This window comes from Plecotus auritus (genome assembly GCF_963455305.1).
Source record: "Plecotus auritus genome assembly, chromosome: 13".
Classification (NCBI taxonomy): Eukaryota; Metazoa; Chordata; class Mammalia; order Chiroptera; family Vespertilionidae; genus Plecotus; species Plecotus auritus.
Genome location: NC_137779.1, coordinates 29,660,274 through 29,681,727, shown reverse-complemented (window position 1 = coordinate 29,681,727; position 21,454 = coordinate 29,660,274). Strand labels below are relative to the sequence as shown.

At 61.3% G+C, this 21,454-nt stretch overlaps 1 protein-coding gene across 1 annotated transcript in view; it reads right to left on the bottom strand.

The window, feature by feature from the left end:
- Nucleotides 1-1,646: 1,646 nt before the first annotated feature.
- Nucleotides 1,647-21,454, bottom strand: part of BCR (BCR activator of RhoGEF and GTPase) — an 83,046-nt gene continuing 63,238 nt past the window's right edge. Inside the window, exons 12-23 of the mRNA XM_080650380.1 lie at nucleotides 20,929-21,004; nucleotides 20,137-20,241; nucleotides 18,954-19,028; nucleotides 17,479-17,576; nucleotides 14,480-14,611; nucleotides 9,350-9,409; nucleotides 8,337-8,446; nucleotides 7,751-7,890; nucleotides 6,662-6,796; nucleotides 5,902-6,007; nucleotides 5,027-5,189; nucleotides 1,647-4,409 (exon numbers count right to left, since the gene is read on the bottom strand). Of these exons, the coding sequence (XP_080506506.1) occupies nucleotides 4,320-4,409; nucleotides 5,027-5,189; nucleotides 5,902-6,007; nucleotides 6,662-6,796; nucleotides 7,751-7,890; nucleotides 8,337-8,446; nucleotides 9,350-9,409; nucleotides 14,480-14,611; nucleotides 17,479-17,576; nucleotides 18,954-19,028; nucleotides 20,137-20,241; nucleotides 20,929-21,004 (1,290 nt within the window). The 3' untranslated portion in view covers nucleotides 1,647-4,319. The remainder of the gene's footprint in view (nucleotides 4,410-5,026; nucleotides 5,190-5,901; nucleotides 6,008-6,661; nucleotides 6,797-7,750; nucleotides 7,891-8,336; nucleotides 8,447-9,349; nucleotides 9,410-14,479; nucleotides 14,612-17,478; nucleotides 17,577-18,953; nucleotides 19,029-20,136; nucleotides 20,242-20,928; nucleotides 21,005-21,454) is intronic.

Here is a 21,454-nt window from a genome sequence, read left to right as displayed (position 1 = left end):
GGTTGAGATTAAAATTTTTATTTATTTTATTTTTTAGAGAGGAAGGGAGAAGGAGAGAAACATCCTGTGAGAGAGAAACTTTGGCCGGCTGCCTCTTGCATGCAGCTGGACTAGGGCTCGAACCTGCCACCTAGGGGCGTGTCCCGACTGGGAACCGAACTCGCGACCTTTCAGCGTGCAGGACCGTGCTCCCACCAACGGAGCCACACCGGCCAGGGCTTTTCTGCCTTTAAAAAATCTTTTTAGAGAGAGTGGAAGGGAGGAGGAGAGACAGAGAGAAGCAGCATGGATGGGAGAGAGACCACATCCATCGGTTGCCTCCCGCACGCACCCCAACTGGGGCTGGGGATCGAGCCTGCCACGGAGGTCCATGCTCTTGACCAGAATCGAACCCGTGACCCTTCAATCCTCGGGCGGATGCTCTAACCACTAGGTCACACGGGCTGAGGCACCTTCTGGTATTTTTATACAGAACCCTCCCCTCCTGTTAGGCGCCCAGGGTGTGTGCACGACGCCAGGAGGCCCAGTCCCTGTGCCCGCAGGAACACGGCCACGCCCAGCCCCGTGCAGTGGGCTAAGTCTAGTCCAGCAGGGAGTGAGTTTGGGGGGGCCATCAAGACACTGAGATCCCAGCTTCTGCTCATGAACCTGCTCTGGAATGCTGTGTGTGTGGAGGTGGAGGGGAGGGCGGGGGAGGAGGCCTGGAAAGTCCACCCCGAGTCAGAGATGCAATAGGACATTTTTAAAAGGCCTTCATGCCCGGCCAGCGTGACTCAGGGGTTGAGCGTCGACCTATGAACCAGGAGGTCACAGTTCCATCCCCGGTCAGGGCACATGCCTGGGTTTCGGGCTTGGTCCCCAGTAGGGGGCGTGCAGGAGGCAGCCGATCCATGATTCTCCCTCATTGATGTTTCTCTCTCTCGCTCCCTCTCTCTGAAGTCAATAAAAATATATTTTTAAAAAATAATAAAGGGCCCTGACCGGTGTGGCTCAGTGGATAGGGCGTCGGCCTATGGACTGAAAGGTCCCAGGTTTGATTCCGGTCAAGGGCATGTACCTTGGTTGCGGGCACATCCCCAGTAGGAGGTGTGCAGGAGGCAGCTGATCGATGTTTCTCTCTCATCGACGTTTCTGACTCTCTGTCCCTCTCCCTTCCTCTCTGTAGAGAATCAATAAAATATATTAAAAAAAATAATAATACAGGTCTCCACACAGGACTGGGGAGGTCAGGGTAGAGACACTATAGCCTTTTAGGGCCGCACACTCGGTGCGAGGCAGTGGTGGCTAAGAGCGACCAGGGCCTGCAGGCTACAGAGGCCAGACCACCGAGCCTGGGTCCAGGCGGGAACCAGGAGGCCGAGGGGCTCTGCAGGGCCGGGCTGGGCGTGGCTGGAGCCCCCTGTCCCTGGGCTCGGCACAGCCGGTGCTCTGTCTGCCCGCTCTCAAACCAGGTGGCCCAAAGCTCTCGCTCCTCCGAGTGACTGATGCTGCTCCGTGTCCCGCCACGGCCCCGCAGCCCCTCCGGGCCCGGCCCCTCCACAGCGGCGGGCACACCTCCCTCCCGGAGGCCCACTGCCCACCCAGAGCCCGCCGCAGAGGGTCGAGCTTCCCTTCCTCACGCAACCATCACCACCACGCACGCAAGTCGTCTCAGGAAACTTTAATGACAGTGTCAGCAGTCCCTTCCCCGACGGCGGCACCCGGGTGGCTGAGCTCAAAAGCAGAAACGCAGCTGCTGAGACCAGCCCCGCCCCGCCCCTCCCCAGTGGCAGGCGGTGGGTGCCCCTGGCGGGAACGAAGCTCAGGGCTGCTGACCCCGGGTCCAGGGCTGGGCGGCCTCGTCTCTTGTTGCATCTGAGCTCCGGGCCTCCCCCTGCCCCCCGCTGGCTCGGCCAACCCAGGGGCCTGCGTGGCAGAGGGGACCGTGGGGGCCGCCGGGGATCCCACGTGAGCCCGCCACGGCGGCGGCCCAGCGAAGGAGGGCTTGTACAGCGACAGAGGAGTGGTCATTCCGTCGGGAAGCGGCGAACGTTCTGTATAAATAACACGGGAAGGAGGCGGGCGAGGGGAGGGGCATTGGCACAGACGCTGATGTATTGCTTTCCAGTTTCAACGCGACAGATGCAAATCACGGGAACTGGGGGAGGGGGACCCGGGGCTGGGTTAGCTTTCCTAATAAGCAGCGTGTTCCGGGGCTGGAGGTTTGCTAGACGGTCGGGTGGGAAGCCAGGCCGGAGGGACCCCGGGAACCCACTGGGCCCAGAAACGCGCGGAGGCCAGACAACCCCGCGCCCTGCCCTCATCCCCGGGGTGAGGGGGAGCTCTGTGTTAACACGGTGGGTCCACGCTCCTCGGAAAAAAAAAAAAAAAAAAAGTACAGCTAAATAAATACAGTATGCAGGCGTCAGACCTTCAAGTGACCTTGTTTCCTGGCCCCCGGCTCAGCGGGTCCGCGGGCAGAGAGAGAGCTGCCCCTGGACACCCTGGGTGAGCCCTGCCACCTCCCCAGGGACGTGGGCAGGAGCGTGGGACAGCGCCCCTGGTCGCTGCTGCCATCACGTGACAACGAAACACCTTTTCCTGAGTCACACCATGGCTTCCCTCCTCCGATTCATCGCATCCTCTCTTCCTGCCAGAGGAGCCTGGACCCTTGTCCCTTCTTTTCCCCTCGCCCCAACCCCTCTTTTTATTTATTTGTTTGTTTCTTTAATCCTCACCCCCGGGATATTTTTAGAAAAAGGAGGAGAGAGAGGGAAAGACAAGAGAGAAATACTGATGTGAGCGCAACACATCGATGGGTTGCCTCTCGCATGCACCCCGAACCAGAGCCTGGCTGGGGAGGAGCCTGCAACCCAGGTACGTGCCCTCGACAGGAATCGAACCCGGGACCCTTCGGTCCGCAGGCCGACGCTCCATCCACGGAGCACCACGGCCAGGGCCCAACCCCTCTTTTAAAAAAAGACGGATGCCATGTTCATAGACCTGTTTCTTCAAAATCCTTAGCGGCTTCCTATTCTCTTCCCTCTCCGCCAGAGGGTCAGGAGGGCTAGCAGGGGCGTGCAGAGTGGGAGGGGGGTGGGCACGTCTGTCCTTCCGCCTGCTCTGGGATGCGAGTCAGTCGCCCCCCCCTCAGCCCGGGCCTGACCCCCGGTGCCCAGGAGCCTCAGCAACGGCTCGCGATGAAGACAGCCGGCGCCGGGAGGAAGACAGAATACCGCTGGGAGTACATCCTCCCATCTTATTAGGTATCTTCTGAATCGGTCCGGAAAAAAATTAGAAACTATGTATAAAACTTAAAAATATTCAAGTATCAAAAGGCGATTCGGATCAAAGTTTAAAACAAGCCGATGCCGATGCCGCCAGAGGAGCAAGAAAAAGCTGTTAGAAAAACGTACTGAGTCTGTTCAGCAGAGCGAGGACCTGGGGGGAGGGGAGGGCGGGAGCTAGAGATGGGGCCTCTGTAAGCTGCAGGACAGCCTGTGCCCAGCGGGGGGCTGGGATGGGATGGGGGGCAGGGGTCACTCTCCCTGGAGAAGGAGCCATAAAGTGCGCAGCCCCGGCCTCCCGCCCCCTGGTGGCCGGTCCTGGATGTTACATGGGCAGCTGCCCTCCAAGGAGCGCACATGATCTGCAAAAGCAACGCCACAGGACAGGACAGGACAGGAGAGAGACCCCTTTGTGCACAGAGATCCTTCTGGAAAGCGAGAGAAGAGAGGAAGGAGGCAAAAGGGGTCCAATGCTACACAGTGTTGACTTAGCTTTCCACGCCCCGTGACACACAGGAGTCGAATTTTTAAGTCAGGAAAATCCCAGCGCCCCCACCCACACAGGGGGACGGGCTGGGGCCCCCACGGTGCGAAGCAGCAACAGTGTTTATTCGGGACACGACCGTGAGGGATCTGCTCGTGTCCCCTTCTCCCCGGAGAGGGTGCATCTTGACAAGGGATCCAGTAGAAATCTTTGAAACTCCGAAAAGTTCATTAAAAAAACCACTCCTTTCGCCTTGCCTGGGGCCGGGCCTGCACTCTGAGCCGAGCGTGCTGGCTTTGGAGCGCCCTCTGGTGGCGGAAAACCAGAGTCGGAGGCCAGCGGGGAGCTCAGGGGCGCGCCCCCCCCCCCCAGGCTGGGGGTCCAGCACGGCCCAGGCCACTTGGCCTTCTGCCTTGGGTAGCAACTGGTCTCTTGGCAGAGGGCCTGGCTCTTTGCTGGCGGCCCGATGACTCCTCCAGAAGATGCGGTTCCTGCTCTGTGGTGGCCTGTCTCGCCAGGAGTGTCCCAGGCCGTTCTGCCGGCTTCTTGGAGACAGAGGCGTCGGGCCTTTAGACTTCCGTGGAGAACAGGATGCTCTGTCGCTTGCTGTCGGGAGCAGGGATGGCCTCCAGCTGCAGGAAGTACAGCAGCACCTGGACCTGCCGGGCACAGCAGGGGGATGGGAGCAGCTCAGAGGGGCGCTCACAGGGCAGGCCTGCTCACGGAGGCCCTAAGGCCAGCTTGGGGTGCGGAGGGCTCCTATGGGGCCCATGAGCCCCTCACAGCAAGACACCGGGGTGCCCCTGAAGGACCACCCCGAGAAGCCCAGTAAGGTGCAAAGGGAGAGGCCTCCCTAGGCAGGTCCCTCTCTGGCCACCTCCCCCGTACAATTTTAAATATATATATATACATTTGCATTGATTTCAGAGAGGAAAGGAGAGGGGGAGAGAGAGAGAGAGAGAGAGAGAGAGAGAGAGAGAGAGAGAGAGAGAGAGAGAGAAAGAGAAAGAGATAAAACGAATGGGAGAGAATCATTGATCGGCTGCCTCCTGCACGCCCCCTATTGGGGATCAAGCCTGAAACCCGGATATGTGCCCTTGACTGGAATCGAACCCAGGACCCTTCAGTCCTCAGGCCGATGCTCTATCCACTGGGCCACACGGGCTAGGGCTCCCCTTACAATTTGAGTGGCGCCTGGCAGGCCTCCAGGGGGAGCAGGCAGAGGCCACACCTGGGTGAGGCTGGGTGCCACGGGCTGGAGCCCGCCTGCTCATACCTGGGACATGACCTCCAGGGACCAGCTGTCAGTCATGGAGATGGGCTGGCCGGGGGTGGCGGGGAGCTTGCTCTCCTTCTCCGAGGGCCGCAGCAGCGTGGGGCCGAAGACCGTGGCGAGGTTGTGCAGGGACATCTTGTTCACCGTCTCCTTCTCTGCCACCCTGCGGGAGGCCGAAGCACAGGGTGCTGTTGGGACGCCGCCTTCAGGACAGAGGGGAGACCCAGGGGCCGGGCCACCCCAGAGTCCTCAGGGAGAGGGGTGATGGGCGCCACCCCCTCTGCCTTGGGCCGGCTCCATAGCACAGCTGACCCGGCCCTGGCTGTGCTGGAGGCAGGCCCACCCTCATGCTCCTGGGTCTGAGGGGCCCCGACAGGGAGGCCTTGAGGCCAACAGGTGGCGCGACCAACCCTGGGCCATGACCTTGGCCGGGAGGGGGTGGGTGGGGTCCAAACACAATGCTGGCTGTGGCCAAAGCACCCCACTGTTTTCCCCCCAAATATATTTTTATTGATTTCAGAGAGGAAGGGAGAAGGAGAGAGAGATAGAAACAACAACGATGAGAGAGAATCATCAACCAGCTGCCGCCTGCACGCCCCCCCACTGGGGACTGAGCCCGCGACCCAGACATGTGCCTTGACCGGGAATCAAACCGTGACCTCCTGGTTCATAGGTCGATGCTCAACCACCGAGCCACGCCGGCCGGGCAAAGCACCTCACTTTAAGGCCGGGGTGCAGAGGGGGCGGGTGGTGAGAGGGAAGAAGGTGGCTGTGGCCCTAGTGCCCAGAGTGGGTGAGTAACCCCAGGTGCCAAGGAGTCTGAGGGGAGCCCGAGGGGTGCAGAAAGCGCTTGTCCGAGGCAGAGCTGGGGGTACCTTTTCAGGTGGTCCAGGAGGAAGAGGAAGGTCAGCAGGTTGGCTTCCGGGAGCGACAGGAGCAGGTTCAGCATGCAGCTCTCTTTCGCCACAGGGTCTGAAAGAGCTGCGGGGAGTTGGAGGGGGGGCTGTCAATTCTTGGGGTCACTGGGCGGTCATCCTCGGGCTCACAGGTCGGGAGCCTGTGACAGGAGCCTGTGTGGGGTCGAGCCCCTTGGAACACCTTCTCTCTGTCTCAAAGGGTCAAAGGCACCACGCGGCCATTCCTGCCTCCTGCTCAGAACAGCCTGAGGCATGGAAGCCACGCACGGCATGAGACAGCAGCCCAGGGGGCAGGGGGCTGCGAGGTCTCGGGGACCCCCATCACCCTGTTCATGATCGGGGGACGAGGTCCCCGATCAAACAGCCCCGGAGGCAGGGTGCAGAGGCTGCAGCTGCCCCTACACCAGTGCCCCCCCGTCCCCCCCCCCCCGTCCCCCAGACACTACCCTGCAGGTCGACCTGGGGTCAGGGGAGCAGGACAAGGGCTCTAGGAGGAGGAGGGGCCATCGCGACCCCATCCCCATCCCCACCCCCCGGCAGGCACCCGCTACGCAGAGGGCGGGGACCGCAGGTGCACGGAGGACAGAAGGAGGCCTTCGAGCACCGGCTCGGTTCTGGGTGCCCCCGGCACACGCCGAGTTTGGGCTGCACCCCGGACGGAGGCAGAGGGGGAACAGCGGACCAGAGGGGAGCGGGAGGGGCTCCCAGGCTCGCTCACCGATGCCCTCGGCGAAGTTGGGGTAGAACTCGTCGGTGAAGAGCGGCTCGGGCAGCTCACGGAAGTAGAGCTTGAGGGTGCCCGCGATGGCGTTGACGTCCATCTCGCTCATCATCACGGACACGTCCTTGTTGTCTGGACAGAGCGCAGAGGAGGAGGTGACGCCCCCACATCCTGAAGTGGGTCCGCGCCCCTGGCCTGGCTGCCTGCCTTCGGGGCGCCTCTCCTCTTAGCCACTCACACCCCTCCTTCCGAGCCTCCTCCCCACACCGCCTGCTGGGCGAGGGGCGGCCGGGGAAGGAGGCAGGAATCGGGGGGCTCAACCCTGAACCAACCGCCCAGCTGCGGTGCCTTCGTTTTATTTGTCGTTAAGCCTCATTTCCCATTGGTTTTTAGAGAGTGGAAGGGAGGGGAAAAGAGACAGAGAAACATGGACGTGACAGAGACACATCGATGGGCTGCCTCCCGACCAGGGCCAGCGATCGAGCCGGCAACCCGGGCCTGTGCCCTCGACTGGAATCGAACCCGGGACCCTCCAGTCCACAGGCCGACGCTCTACCCACTGAGCAACACTGGCCGGGGCTGGCTGGCTGGGGTCTCTTCTTCTGACAACAGGAAGACACGGCTATTTGTTCCGCTTCAGGGGTTAAGCCAGGGCCTTCCCCTGGGAATGCGGTGGCCACGGAGGGCCCTCTGGGGTCTCGGTGTGCGGAGGGGAGGGAGACAGAGACCCCCAGGCAGCTGTGCCCGCTCCCCTCGGGCCCTCGCACGGCCCGAGCGCCGGGCAGCCACACTGGCCCTGGGCTCCGGTCGGCACCTCTGCGCCCCGCGCTGCCCCCCGAAGAGCAGACTGAGCCCCAGCAAAAATCCCCCCAGGGAAAGCCTGGTCCAGCTGAGCAGGAGCCAGGCCTGGTCCCAGGGGCTGAGAAGCGGTGTCTGCGGAACCGCCTCCCACCAAGGTTTTCTCCTCACTTTTAGCGACGAGAAAGCGCAGAGCGTGATATGAGCACAGGCCGTGAGGGCGCCCCAGGAGAAGCGCGGACACCCCGCCCCCACCCCCGCCCCACGCTGCCCGGGGCCGCCACTCACTGACGTCGAAGGCCGCCTTCAGCGCCTGGATGTCCGTGGCCACTCCGGACACGCGGTAGATGCCCACCTCCTCCATGCCCCGGCGCTCGATCTCCTCCACGCACTGGCGCACGATGTAGGGCACCTTGGACCTCTCCCTCCTGCGGGGAAGGGGTGCACCGTGAGTGCCCAGCAGCCCAGTAGTAAGCCACCGGGGGGGGGTGGGGGCACAGCCGCTGCCCGTGTGGACACCTGGAGCCGGGGATGGCGAAGGCGCCAGGTGTGAGCTTCTGGATGACACGTGACCCAGGGGCAGGGGTCGCCATCCTGCAACGGAACCCGGATCGTGACAGACTCCAAGGGGGGAAGAGGACCCTGCCCTCGCACAGTCCGGGGGGGTCGTGTGTGGGCCGACCCCCTGCATCGGGAAGGAACGAGGACGTTCCCGAGCCTGTAGGGTAAGCTGTGCAGGGAACATGGGGGCAGCTAGGCAGCCGGTGTCCCCGGGGCCTGGGAGAGGGAAGACCCATGTGCGCGCTTTCCTGGGAGGGGAGAGGGGGGAGGGGGGGGACAAGAGACCCGAGAGCCCAGGCCCCTCGACACGCACTTGGTGACCACAGCGATCTTGACCCCGAAGACCCCCGTCTGCTTCCGGGACGGCATCCTCTTCAAGCTGAACTCCCTGCTGGTGAACTTCACCGAGAGTTTCACCTCGATCTGTGGGAGGAGATGGCACGGCCCTCTCACCCTCTGGTCCCCACAGCCCAGGATCCGGGGCGAATCTTCCCACCCGGGGCCAAGCAGGCCCAGGTCCCAGCGCCAGGACCCGGACAGGACGGTGCGGGCGGTTTAAGGACCAGCTCTGGTGGAACCTCCCCCCGCAACCCCATTGCTTCTCCTTTTAATTTAATTTTTTTTAACTTTTTTTTTACTTTATTGATTTTTTACAGAGAGGAAGAGAGAGGGATAGAGAGTTAGAAACATCGATGAGAGAGAAACATCGATCAGCTGTCTCCTGCACACCTCCCACTGGGGATGTGCCCGCAACCAAGGTACATGCCCTTGACCGGAATCGAACCCGGGACCCTTCAGTCCGCAGGCCGACGCTCTATCCACTGAGCCACACCGGTTTCGGCTAAATTTTTTAACTTTTTGCTTGCTTCTCTCCCTCTCTCTGTCCCCCTCTCTCTGTCTTTCTCTCTCAAATGTCTTTGATTTGCCAATTCACTGCTTTGTTTTTGGGTGTTAATCCTCACCTGAGGGTATTTTCCCATGGATTTTTGGGGAATGAAGGGAGAGGGTGAGACAGAGAGAACAAAGGGCCCCGAGGACTCGTCAGGGGGTCAGTTCCCACAGGCAGCCCCAGGCGGAGGCCCTGCCTGTCCCTGTCCCTCCCTGTCCGGGCGGCGCCACTGGCCTCGTTCGTGTTCGGGAGGGATGCTCAGTGCCCGGCCACCGGCTGCACTCCACACACCACGGGGACCCCTCCTCCCTCCCTCCCTGTGCAGTAACTCTGCTCTCCGGGCCTCCTCGCCCTCCTCCAGCCCACCTCCCTCCTACGCAGGGCCATGCTGACCTGCTGGGGTGAGTAGGTGCCCACAGAACCCCGCGGGTACATACCCCGTTCATGGCGATGACCGTCCGCTGCCAGTCTCTGTCCTGCAGGGCCTGGGGGTCCAGCTGAAAGCACGGAGTCGCGATTATCAGAGGCCCTGGGACCCGTGCCGAGGCCCCGCCAGGCCGCAGCCCACGCCCGCTGCTTCTCTACACCTGCTCCCCCACACCTGCTCCCCCACACCTACATCGCAACCAGAGCCGCACCTGGGCCAGCACCTCTATCAAGGGCCAAGGGGCCCCTGGAAGGGAGAGGATCTGCTGGACACCTGGGACCCCGAGAGCCCTCCAGCTCCCGACCGCTGTCCTCTGGGGCCCGGAGACACCCTGTGTATGAGGTGGTGACAGCTCGGGGCCCTGCTCCCTGCTCCCCACTCCCATCTGTTCAGATGGGAGCTGAAGTCCATGCTGGCAGTCCAGGAGCTGGGGCCCCCCTGCCCCACCTCATCAACCCTCACAGGTGCTACCTACGCTTAGCCATAGGTTTAAGTGACAATTCTGGAAGCCCCATGTCAAGTAGAACTGCCTGGGGGCAATGCCACCCAGAAGTTCGGGCCACGGCTCCTCCCACAGCGTGCGCTGCGGTCCGGCTGTGGGGCCTGGCGCCCAGGAGGGGCCTCGGGCCTGGGCCAGGCTTGTGGCTTAGAGTCTGGCCCGGAAGGAGCCGGAGCCCAGCCCCGAATCACGACGCTAGTGACTCACGGCACCGGTCTGCAGGACTCTGCTGTTTCAAGTCACCTAAGGAGTGCCCAGGCCGGCTGGCTGGCTAGTGGCTGAGCGCCGACCTAGGAACCAGGAGGTCACGGTTCGATTCCGGCCGGGGCACATGCCCAGGTTGCGGGCTCCATCCCCACTGGGGGGCCTGCAGGAGGCAGCCAATCTATCTCTCTGTCCCTCTCCCTTCCTCTCTCTAAAAATCAATAAAAAAATAAATAAAAGAACTGAGACTTGGCCAACGCAGCCGACAAGCAAAGGGACAGGGGAAGGAGGGGACGGAGGCATCGGCAGCAGAGGCCCCCGCCGGACACAGCTCCCCCCGGGGGGCCACCACAGCCCCGCCGGCCCACCTTGCCCTTGCACAGGAGGTTTCGAAGGTGGGTCCACAGGGTGGTGCCCGGAGCACAGGCCGCCGGGCTCCGCTGGAAGCAGCGCAGGAGGCCCCGCGCGGCGGCGGGAGCGGCCGGCGCCTTTCGCATCCTCGTCCCGCCGGCTGGTCGGTCGCTGGTCAGAGGGCCGGAGGGCGAGCACGGCTGGGCGGGAGGCTGGACGGGCAGCCCCGGCCTCCGCAGCCTTTTGACTGGGGTTCGGGCGAAGCCCCGCCCCTGCAGCCTGGCTCGCCAAGGTCAAAGCTTCCTATGACCCTTGAGTTTTTGACTTTTTTTTTTTTTTTTTTTTTTTTTTGTCTCTGCTTGGAAAAAACAGCCCCGCCAGCAGCCGATTGGTTACGGGAACTCGCGCATCACGGTTTTCTCTGAAGCCCAGAAAAGCCCAATTTCCTTCTCCAGGGGCCGGTTTCCTGTGGGCGCGATTTGGGAACGCTGAGTAACGCCGCTGCCTGGCCCCATCGCGTGGCAGGAGGCGCTCCGGGGACACCCCCAGGGCCTGCACCACCCCAGCCAGTTACCCCAATAATGGCGTGCCCTGCCTCAGATGCACAGAGCGGAGGACACCCCACGCCTGCCCCCCCCCATAGCTGGCCCGGTGATGAGGGGACTTGGTGCCATCCGTCCACCCCCAGCAACAAGGTCCAGACCCCCCGCCACCCGGCCCCAGAGGCCGTGGCAGGAGCTGGCCGGCAGGTGAGACCCCGGCCATGGGCCGCAGGCTGCAGGGGGCGCGGCCCTGGGCCCGTCCCTCGCCGTGGCCCTGGATGGCGGCTCTCGTGGGAGAGGCCCCCCCTCCCCCGGGGCTGGCTCGGTTCCAAAGCACAGAGCGTGCTAAGCAGAGCGGAAGCAGCCAGAAGAATAACACGGCGACGAGGAGGCTGAGAGTCGCCCCGCGGCCCCAAACAACAGTCAAGGCTGGCAAGCTCTCTCGGTGACTGAAAGCAGCAGCGAAGTAAACAAGTGGGGGGTTTGGGAAAACAGACGACCGAGCAGCCAGAACAGGAAGTGAGGTCTCGGCGGGGGGGAAATGTGAGGGTGCTCCCGACACCACCTCGGGGTCTCCGGCCGCAGTGCCCCTCGGGGATGGGGCCTGGGCGGCGGGTGATGTCTGCTCACCCCCAGTGTTCTCCCCAGGGCTGTGGGCCTGGTGGCCGGCTGCCCTGAAGTCTGCCTAGGAAACTACCCTTTGGGGGCTCCGTGATTGAGCGTCGACCTATGAACCAGGAGGTCACGGTTCGATTCCCACTCGGGGCACATGCCCGGTTTGTGGGCTGGATCCCCAGTGGGGGGTGTGCAGGAGGCAGCCGATCCATGATTCTCTCATCATTGATGTTTCGCTCTCTCTCCCTCTCCCTTCTACTCTGAAATCCATAAACATATATTAAAAAAACAAAACGAAACAAAAACACCTACCCTTTGCACCCATTCCAGGAGGTGGGGGTGGGGTTGGGGGTGGAGGCTCGGGGTGGAAGGACCCGTCCAGGCAGGGCAGATGTTGATGCTGTCCAGAGCAGCCTGGCCGAGGACCAGAGATGCCCTGCTTGCTCGGCAGTTGGCAAGGCCAGCTGGGGCACCCGTGGACCGGCACGGGGCACCCACTCCCCTGCCCCCCGCTGAGGGGTGGGGGCAGCACGGAGCTGTGCTCAGGAGGAAGTGCCAATCCCTCCTCACCCGCCTCTTTGGAGATGGAGTCTCCCTGTGCCGTCAGCGCCCAGAAGGGACCCAGCGCTTCCCCCGCTCCTGACTGAGCCCCACACGTTTGCACATCACCTACTGCCTGGGGCAGTTTACTTCCTTAAAAAAATATGTGTGTGTGTGTGTGTGTGTGTGTGTGTGTGTGTGTGTGTGTTTTTAAAAATTTATTTCAGAGAGGAAGGGAGAGGGAGAGAGAGATAGAAACATCCATGATGAGAGAGAATCATGGATCGGCTGCCTCCTGCACGCCCCCCACTGGGGATCGAGCCCACAACCCGGGCCTGTGCCCTGACCGGGCATGTGAACCATGACCTCCTGGTTCACAGCCAATGCTCAACCCCTGAGCCCCGTCGGCCGGGCGTCTGGAGCTATTCTTGCACCCGCCAGACAGCCCATGGGTTGCGGTGCCTTCCCCTCCTCATAGGAAGTGCTCTCCACTCAGCTTATGAGTCAAATACGTATGGGGGGGCAGGGAGCACCTGGGGGGGAATAGGCCATGCACTCCCCACCCCACCAGCTCTCCACCCCACCCACCGCGAGCAGCAGGACCGCCCGCCCACATGGCACGAGGGAGGCGCCGGAAGTGACTGGGAAAAGCCTGGTCTCAGGGGGCTGGGTCGGGGGCATGGACGTGCTCCCCCAGACAGCAGCCACAGGGTCAGGGAGCAGGAGGCCTGGCTGGGGTGGCGGAGCCTCATCACCGCTTCTCCACCTTCACCTCCTCCTCTTCCTCCTCCTCCTCCTCCTCCTCTTCCTCCTTCTTCCTCCTGGGGATCCCGGTGCATTAACAAGCCGCCGGGAGCCCAGGTCTCCGGGAGCCCAGCCAGCCCCCTCTGGCCTGAGTCACAAACATCCTCTACCTCGCGCCGGGCGGGATTCTTTCCTGGCTGACGAGGCTCGGGGGCCAGACTTCCCATCAGCCCTCTCTCCGAGGCAGAGACCAGGGGTGGGGCCCAGCCGCCTTCTCCACTAACAACGACCACAGATAAGAATGACAGCAGCTGCGGACATCGAAGGGCCCACCCCAATGTACAGGTGCAGACACGGACGGACACACAGACACACACACACACACACACAGACACACACACCCTTGGATGGCGAGATGACTCCACACCAGGGGTCCTCAAACTTTTTAAACAGGGGGCCAGTTCCCTGTCCCTCAGACCGTTGGAGGGCCGGACTATAGTTTAAAAAAAAAACTATGAACAAATTCCTAGGCGCACTGCGGGCCCAGGACGCGTCGGCTGCTAAGCAGGACAGGCAGCGGCACCCGGCGGGCCGGATCCATGTCCTCGGCGGGCCGCATGTGGCCCGCGGGCCGTAGTTTGAGGACCCCTGCTCCACACGGTCACAGGAGGTGTGGCAAGGGAGCTGACAGCCAGTCCCTCCTTGAGCAAACTCTCGCCAAGCCGCCCTGAGCTGTTTTCCAGCGAGGCCTCCTCCTTCCCTGGGCACAGCCTCCTGAGCCCAGTGATAAGATAGCAAGAATCCTGCTGTCGGTTCGGCCAGAGTCCACCCCTGACATCTGATGGCCCTTAACAACGGACCCAATTCCTCCTCCTCCCCTGGCCCCCAGGGGACGTCTGACCCCTGACCCCGCCCTGGCCTGCCTTTGACAGGAATCCCATTAGGTCCGTTCAGCCAGAACCCTCCCACCCTGGTTGATGTTTTCTCTGACTTCCGTCCACTGACCCCCCCTCACCCTACTCCTGGGCTAGACATCCCCACTGCTCCTTGTCGGGTTCAGCGTTGAGCCGCACCCCTCTCCCCTGTGGCAAAACCCCTACACTTATCTCGGGAGTCCCTGGGTCTGGGGGACAGGAAGCGACTGTCCGTGGGAATTAGGACATGGTTTTGGGGTGATGGAAATATTCTACAAATGGACTATGGGTGATAAATAAAGTCTATTATTATTATTATTATTATTATTGTTTTTAATCCTCTCCCAAGAGTAATTTTCCATTGTTTTATAGAGAGAATGAGAGGATAGAGAGAAACACCAATGTGAGAGAGACACATTGATTGGTTGCCTCCTGCCTGCGTCCCGACCAGGGCCAGGGATCGGATCGAACCTGAAACCCAGGTGTGTGCCCAGGCCGAGGCTCTAACCCCCAGGCTGACGCTCTAACCCCCAGGCCGAGGCTCTAACCCCCAGGCCATACCAGCCGGGGCAAGATGGTTACGCTTTGCCCAGAAGCACCGGCCTCCATAACCGTTGGCCTTTGGAAAAACAAGTGGAACTGGACTTCCTTTGGGGACACTGGGGCCTAACAGACACACAGACACACAGACAGACAAACAGACAGACGGGGCGGAGGCGGCGCGGCCTCACCTGGACCTGGCCCTTCCCCATGATCCGGTCGGTGCTCTCGCCGTCCTCCTTCGCGATCCTCGTTTTGTTGTAACACTTCTCGTAGCACAGGACCCTCAAGGTCTGGGAGCCTTCCAGCTCGATCTCGAACTCCTGCGGCGCCGAGAGGGAAGGACAGTCCCGCGTGAACAGCCGGGTCCGAGGGCGGCGGTCACTGCCCCAGGCCGAAGGGGCCGTCCGAGGGGTGGTGTCTCACCAAACCGCTTCCTCGCTGGCCCCCGGAGGACCCGGGCCTGGAGGCCGCCCTCACTTCAGCCCTGGGATGCGGACCCCAGACCAGCCTTGGGCAAACGACGGCCCGTGGGCCGGATCCGGCTGTTCTATCTGGTTCTCTTGCTCTCCCCTCCGCTCCTTTACTTTGAATTTATATTCGTTCACACAAACACTCCATCCATGCTTTTGTTCCGGCCCTCCGGTCCAGTGTAAGAACCCATGGTGGCCCTCGAGTCAAAAAGTTTGCCGACCCCTGCCCCAGACGCTACGGCCCCATGAGCATTCCACTGCGACCCTGTCTGGATGCTTCTGGAAGCTCCGAGGGACTCATTCTGCTGTTGTGGTTAATGCTCACCCGAGGATATTTTCCCATGGATTTTTAGGGAGAGGGGGAGAGAGAGGGCGAGACAGAGAGAAACACCGATGTGTGCAACCACTGATCCAGGCAACGGCGGCCGAATGACTCAAATCTAACCCCAGCCCCTGAAGCTGGCATCTCACAGGGCTGTGGGTCCCCACAAGGCATGACCAGCTCAGGGGAGGCAGCTACAGAGGCGGACATTGTATGTATGGCCTCGGGGAGATGATGATGTGTCCGCGTAGGTTCACTGACTAACACATGTCCCACTCCAGGGGCTGTGTGTGTGCATGCACGTATGTGCGCGCGTGTGTGTGTGCATGTGTATATGGGGGGCGGGCAGAGGGTATAATGAGAAACCGCAGTCCTTTCTGCTCCACTCTGTTGTGGACCCGAAGCCGCTTTCTATATTTGAAAGGGAAAGAAAACCGCCGGTGCAGGAGGTGATCCAGGAAGGGGGGGAACTTCAGAGGAGAGACCTGCCCCGAAGGCTTTCGGGTCGTCTGCCGGGAGGCGTGTGGTGTCAACTTTCTCCTCCGTCACCCCACAGACCTTCAGTCCAGTCTGCATCTCACGCCAATGCTTCTGTGGGCCGGGGCGTTGTTTTTTTACATATATGCTAGAGGCCCGGGGGTCCCTCGGCCTGGCCTGTGGGGATCGGGCCGAAACGGGCTCTCCGACATCCCCCAAGGGCTCCCGGATTGCAAGAGGGCGCAGGCCAGGCCGAGGGACCCCACCCGTGCACGATGGAGCCGGGGAGGGGCCACGGGAGGGCTCCAGAGCGTGTCTGGCCCATCTCGCTCAGTCCCGATCAGCCGGATCCCAGCAGCAAGCTAACCTACCGGTCAGAGCGTCTGCCCCCTGGTGGTCAGTGTGTGTCACAGCGACTGGTCGAACCACTGGACACTTAGCATATTAGACTTTTATTATATAGGAGATATATATATATATATATATATATATATATATATGGTTTTTTACTGATTTCAGAGAGGAAGAAGGAAGGAGAGAGAGATAGAAACATCAATGATGAGAGAAAATCATGGATCAACTGCCTCCTGCACACCCCCTACTGGGGATGGAGCATGCAACCCGGGCATGTGCCCTTGACCAGGAATCGAACCTGGGACTCTTCAGTCAGCAGGCTGACGCTCTATCCACTGAGCCACACCAGTGAAGGCCGGTGTGGGCTCTTGGTGGGAAATGGAGAAGAATGAAGGGAGGCGGGGAGAAGGAAGCAGGGATTTCTGAGCCGGAATGGGGCTGGGGTGGGGCTGTGTGTGCCAGGAACAGGTAAGACCCCTAGAGAAGCTGAAGGTACAGCCTGGGCAGTCGCCGGGTGACCCGCTGCTATGGCACTCCTGTGTCTGGGTCCCTCACGCCCCCCACTTCCCTCCCTTGCACCTAAACTCCCTGCACGATGTCTAGACCCCGCCTCCTCCCCGCCTGTTGGGTCACGACCCTCTTGCTCTTTGCAAAGCGTTCTGTGACGGATGCCCCTGGCTCTGACCCGTCCCTCACGGCAGCAGCCACGCAGCCCTTTCTGCGGGGACGCCCGGGGCGACCACGGCCAGTCAATGCCCTAGGCTTCCGGGCCCCGGCCCCCAGGAGACAGGAAGTCTAAAGACCTGAGCAGTGCATGCTGAGGACTGAGAACGGGTTCTGGCCCCACCACCCCACTCGTCGCAGGGATCGGGGTGGCAGGCGTGGTGGTGGTAGCTCCAGGCAGCCTGGCAGCCTCCACTCCACCCTCAAGCAGGAGGCCCGAGGGCCAACAGCTGCTCCAGAAGCCTGGAAATGGCACCTCTCCAAGATCTGGGGACTTCATCAAGACCGGCCCCTCTGCCATCCAAGGCTCCTCCTGGCAGGCCAGCTGGGCAAGTGGGTTACTCAACCGCTCTGCCAGGCGGAGGAAAACAGGAGCGGCCCACACAGCCCGCGCCTGGGACAAGCCAAGAGGCCCTTCCGGCGCCCCGGTCTCCAAGCCCAGGCCCCCCGGCAGAGCCCCGAGCTTCCGGAAACCAAGTGGGTCACAGAAGGCTCATTCCGACCTTCGCAGGAAAAATGCCATGGAAACGTACCAAGTAAACACTCAGCAACAACAAAGGCAGCACAAAAGGCCCTTTTAAGTTCTTTTTCCAAACACTCCTCCAGCAACATCGGTCATTTCTTTGTCATGGGGGAGGGGGGAGGGAGGGTCAACTTCTCAGGAAGATGCAGATAACATCGCTTGGGCAAAGTCACCCCTCCCCCAGGAGATTCCCGGAATGCTGGCGGCGCGGCCTAAGGCCTTGGGGGGGTGGGGGGAAGCCTTGGGGAGCCTCTGGGGGTTCAGACACGCTCCAAGGACAAGGTCAGCAGCTGAGAACTGTGGGAAGGGGCGCCTCACCTCGTTCCAGTTGGGTTCAGCCGTGTCCCTGTAGACACGTGTCTTGGCTTTGTTCACGAAATACCCAAAGGAGTCCACTTCCAGGGTGCAGTACAGATCTGCGGGGGGACAGAGCGGCCCACACTTTAAAACATATATATATACTTTTTATGGATTTCAGAGAGGAAGGGGAAGGGAGAGAGAAACAGAAACATCAATGATGATAGAGAATCACTGATGGGCTGCCCCCTGCACGCCCCCTACTGGGGATGGAGCCCACAGCCCTGTGCCCCTGAGCAAGGGAATTTGAACTGTGACCTCCTGGTTCATAGGTCGATGCTCAACCACTGAGCCACACTGGCCGGGCAACCCACGTTCAAAAGAGCAGGCGTTACTTTTGAAATCAGAAAAAATAGTCTTGATTTTCTTTCTTCTTCTTTTTTTTTAAAAATATATTTTTATTAATTTTTTTACAGAGAGGAAGGGAGAGGGATAGAGAGCTAGAAACATCGATGAGGGAGAAACATCCATCAGCTGCCTCCTGCACACTTCCCACTGGGGATGTGCCCGCAACCAAGGTACATGCCCTTGACCGGAATCGAACCCGGGACCCTTCAGTCCGTAGGCCGACGCTCTATCCACTGAGCCAAACCGGTTTGGGCTCTTTTTCTTTTTTTGTTAATCCTCACCCGAAGAGATATTTTTCCCATTGATTTTTAGAGAGAGTGGAAGGGAGAGTGAGAGATAGAAACATCGATGTGTGAGAGACACATGGATGGGCTGCCTCCCGCACGCACCCCGATGAGGGCCGGGGAACCAGCAACCGAGGTACGTGCCCTTGACCGGAATCGAACCCGGGACCCTTCCCTCCGCGGGCCGACGCTCTATCCACGGAGCCACACCAGCGACGGCTCCCCTGCGTTGTTGGTGGGAGGACCCCGGGGAGTAGGAAGAAGGGAGTCTGTGCGGTGAGGGAGGCAGGACGGATGGGCCCCTGGACACACCAGCATTTAGGAGGGGGACAGCACGGGAGACACCGGAACCATTGCGTGTGCAGTGTACAACCTGCACGCTGCACGACCACCCACTGTGAGGGTACAGCGTGAGGGTCTCTAGTGAATTCAAACACTGTGCCCACCCCACGTGGGTCTGGGCTGCACCGGGAGGGACACGTGACCGGCCCTCCCTGCTCTACCTACTCCAGGAGCTGGGAGATGCCCCTGCCTCACCCGTCTGTCTGTCTGTCTGCAGCCAACTCCAGCCCCTGCAGTGACACGTCCCGCCAGCAGGGGTCAGCGCACCAGCTCCCAGGACCAGAGACAAGCATGGGAAAGGACAAGGTCCACCCCAGGAACACAACTCCACACCCAGGGCCCGCCCCGCCAGGGGTCAGGGGTCACAGACGCCTGATGGTAATTCGAGCCATTTCCCTGGTTCCCACACCCTCTGGCTCCGCGCCCCGCCCAGCCGCCTTCCTTCCCAAACCGGCCACTTACTTGAGCTCTGCTTAAAGCCGGTGGCCGAGTGGACGATGACATTCAGGAAGCCGTAGAGGCCGGGAGATTCGTCGTCTGTGCAAGAGACCAGAGAGGGGAGCGTCTGTCCTGAGACAGGGCGGCAGGGGACAGGCTCGGCTTCCCCAGCCACCCTCGGGAGGCACCCTGTAGTCGCCCTGTGCCCAGCAGGGGGCAAGGCGATGCCACAGACCGGAACATCCACGGGGCCTCTGTGTTGGGGACCTTAGGATCTAGCGTTTTTGTGTGTGTGTGTGTGGTTTTTTTGTTTGTTTGTTTGTTTTCAAATATATTTTATTGATCCTTACAGACAGGAAGGGAGAGGGACAGAGAGCCAGAAACATCAATGAGAGAGAAACATCAATCAGCTGCCCCCTGCACACCCCCCACCGGGGATGTGCCCGCAACCAAGGCACATGCCCCCGACCGGAATCGAACCTGGGACCCTTCAGTCCGCAGGCCGACGCTCCATCCACTGAGCCAAACCGGTTAGGGCTGTGTGTTTCTTAAAAAATATATGTTTATTGATTTCAGAGAGGAAGGGAGAGCGAGAGATCGAAATATCAATGATGAGAGAGAATCACTGCTTGATTGACTGCCTCCTGCGCGCCCCCTACTGGTGATCGAGCCCGCAGCCTGGGCATGTGCCCTGGCCGGGACGGAATTGAACCACGTGACCTCTTGGTTCGTGGATGGATGGCTCAACCACTGAGCAACACCAGGGGGGAAAGGCAGGCTCTGGTTGTTTCCACAACACAGGCAGATCAGTGACCGAGATGAAATGTCACGAGAACAGGAGAGGGGTCACGGTAGCGTGTGACATGGATGGGGGGGCATGTGTGCACATGTGCACAGCACATACCTGTGTGTGCGACCAAGTGCACACCAGTGTGTGCAACAGGGAACCAAAGGTGTTGCCTGGGGAGGGCTGGGGGGCAGGAGGGCAGGGGATGGGGACCAGCCCTGGTGCCCGGGGAGTCTGAGGAGTGTCTTGGGATGGGGGCGGGGTGATGGGTCTCCTCAATCACCAGCCCTGGGGCCAGACAGCTCCTGCCCTGCCCCGCCCACTCCTGGGAGAGGCCAGTGGGGATGGAAGGCCACGGTCCCCAGGCCAGACGGACAGCAGAAAGGGACGCGCCCTGGGCATGGGGGGGGGGTGGCCCACCTTCTTTGTTGATGGTCAGGGGGATGCAGTGGACCGTCTGGAGTTTGACGCACGAGTTGGTCAGCATCTGGAGCTCCACGGACGTCAGGGAGAAGCTTTTGAAACCTGAGGGCGGGGGGGGGGGGGGGGGGGCGTCTGCACAGGCGCTCGGACCTTTCCGGACACCCGGGGCCGGGGACGCTTTCTGATGCCGCCCCAACCCCGCCCCCAACTGAACCCTCGGCGCACCCTGGTGAGAGGGCGCGACAGGAGGGCGTGACCTGCTCCCAGCGAGGGAACTGGTGCGTGACAGAGCGAGCCATGGCCCCGGAGGGCCCAGGCTGGGCGCAGAGAGCCATGGCCCCGGAGGGCCCAGGCTGGGTGCAGAGGGCAGGAGAAATCTCAGCGTGACCCTTACAGACGCGGGGTCAGCCCACCCCTCGGCACAGCCACAGGAGTTCTTTCTTCTCTCTCTTTTTTAAAAAAATGTATTTTTATTGATGTCAGAGAGGAAGGGAGAGGGAGAGAGAGATAGAAGCATCCATGGTGAGAGAGGATCATGGATTGGCTGCTTCCAGCATGCCCCACACTGGGGATCGAGCCCGAAACCCGATGTGCCCTGACCGGGAATCGAACCCGGGACCCTTCAGTCTACAGGCCGGCGCTCTATCCACTGAGCCACGCCGGCCGGGCCACCTAACATCTGACTTGGAGTCCCACTACTCAGGGGAGCAAGAAGGTCTGAAACCACAGGTGAGAACCGTCCGCCCTGACCGCCCGGACACGGGCTCTCTCCGCGCGGAGGCCACTCACATTTCTTCTGCTGCTCCCGGATGTTCTCTCGCCACTCGGCGCGCTCGTAGTCGGATGAAATCAGGAATGTGTAGCTCTGGGGGAGGGAGAACACGCCCCGTTACCTCCCCAGCTAAGCTGCTCCCTGTCACTGTCCACCCGGGACACAACCCTCCGAGGCACGTGCCCTCCGTGCCTCTGGCTGTCCGGTCATAGCACGGGGGATATTACCAACGGATGGGAGCCAGGGACCAGGAGGGTCAGCCTAGGTGAGCGGAAGGGGAGCAGGGGGAGCGGAAGAGGGCCTGGGGGAGCGGAAGAGGAGCAGGGGGAGCGGAAGGGGAGCAGGGGGAGGAGAAGAGGAGCAGGGGGAGCAGAAGAGGGCCTGGGGGAGCGGAAGAGGGCCTGGGGGAGCGGAAGAGGGCCTGGGGGAGCGGAAGAGGGCCTGGGGGAGCGGAAGGGGAGCAGGGGGAGCGGAAGGGGAGCAGGGGGAGCAGAAGAGGAGCAGGGGGAGCGGAAGGGGAGCAGGGGGAGCGGAAGAGGGCCT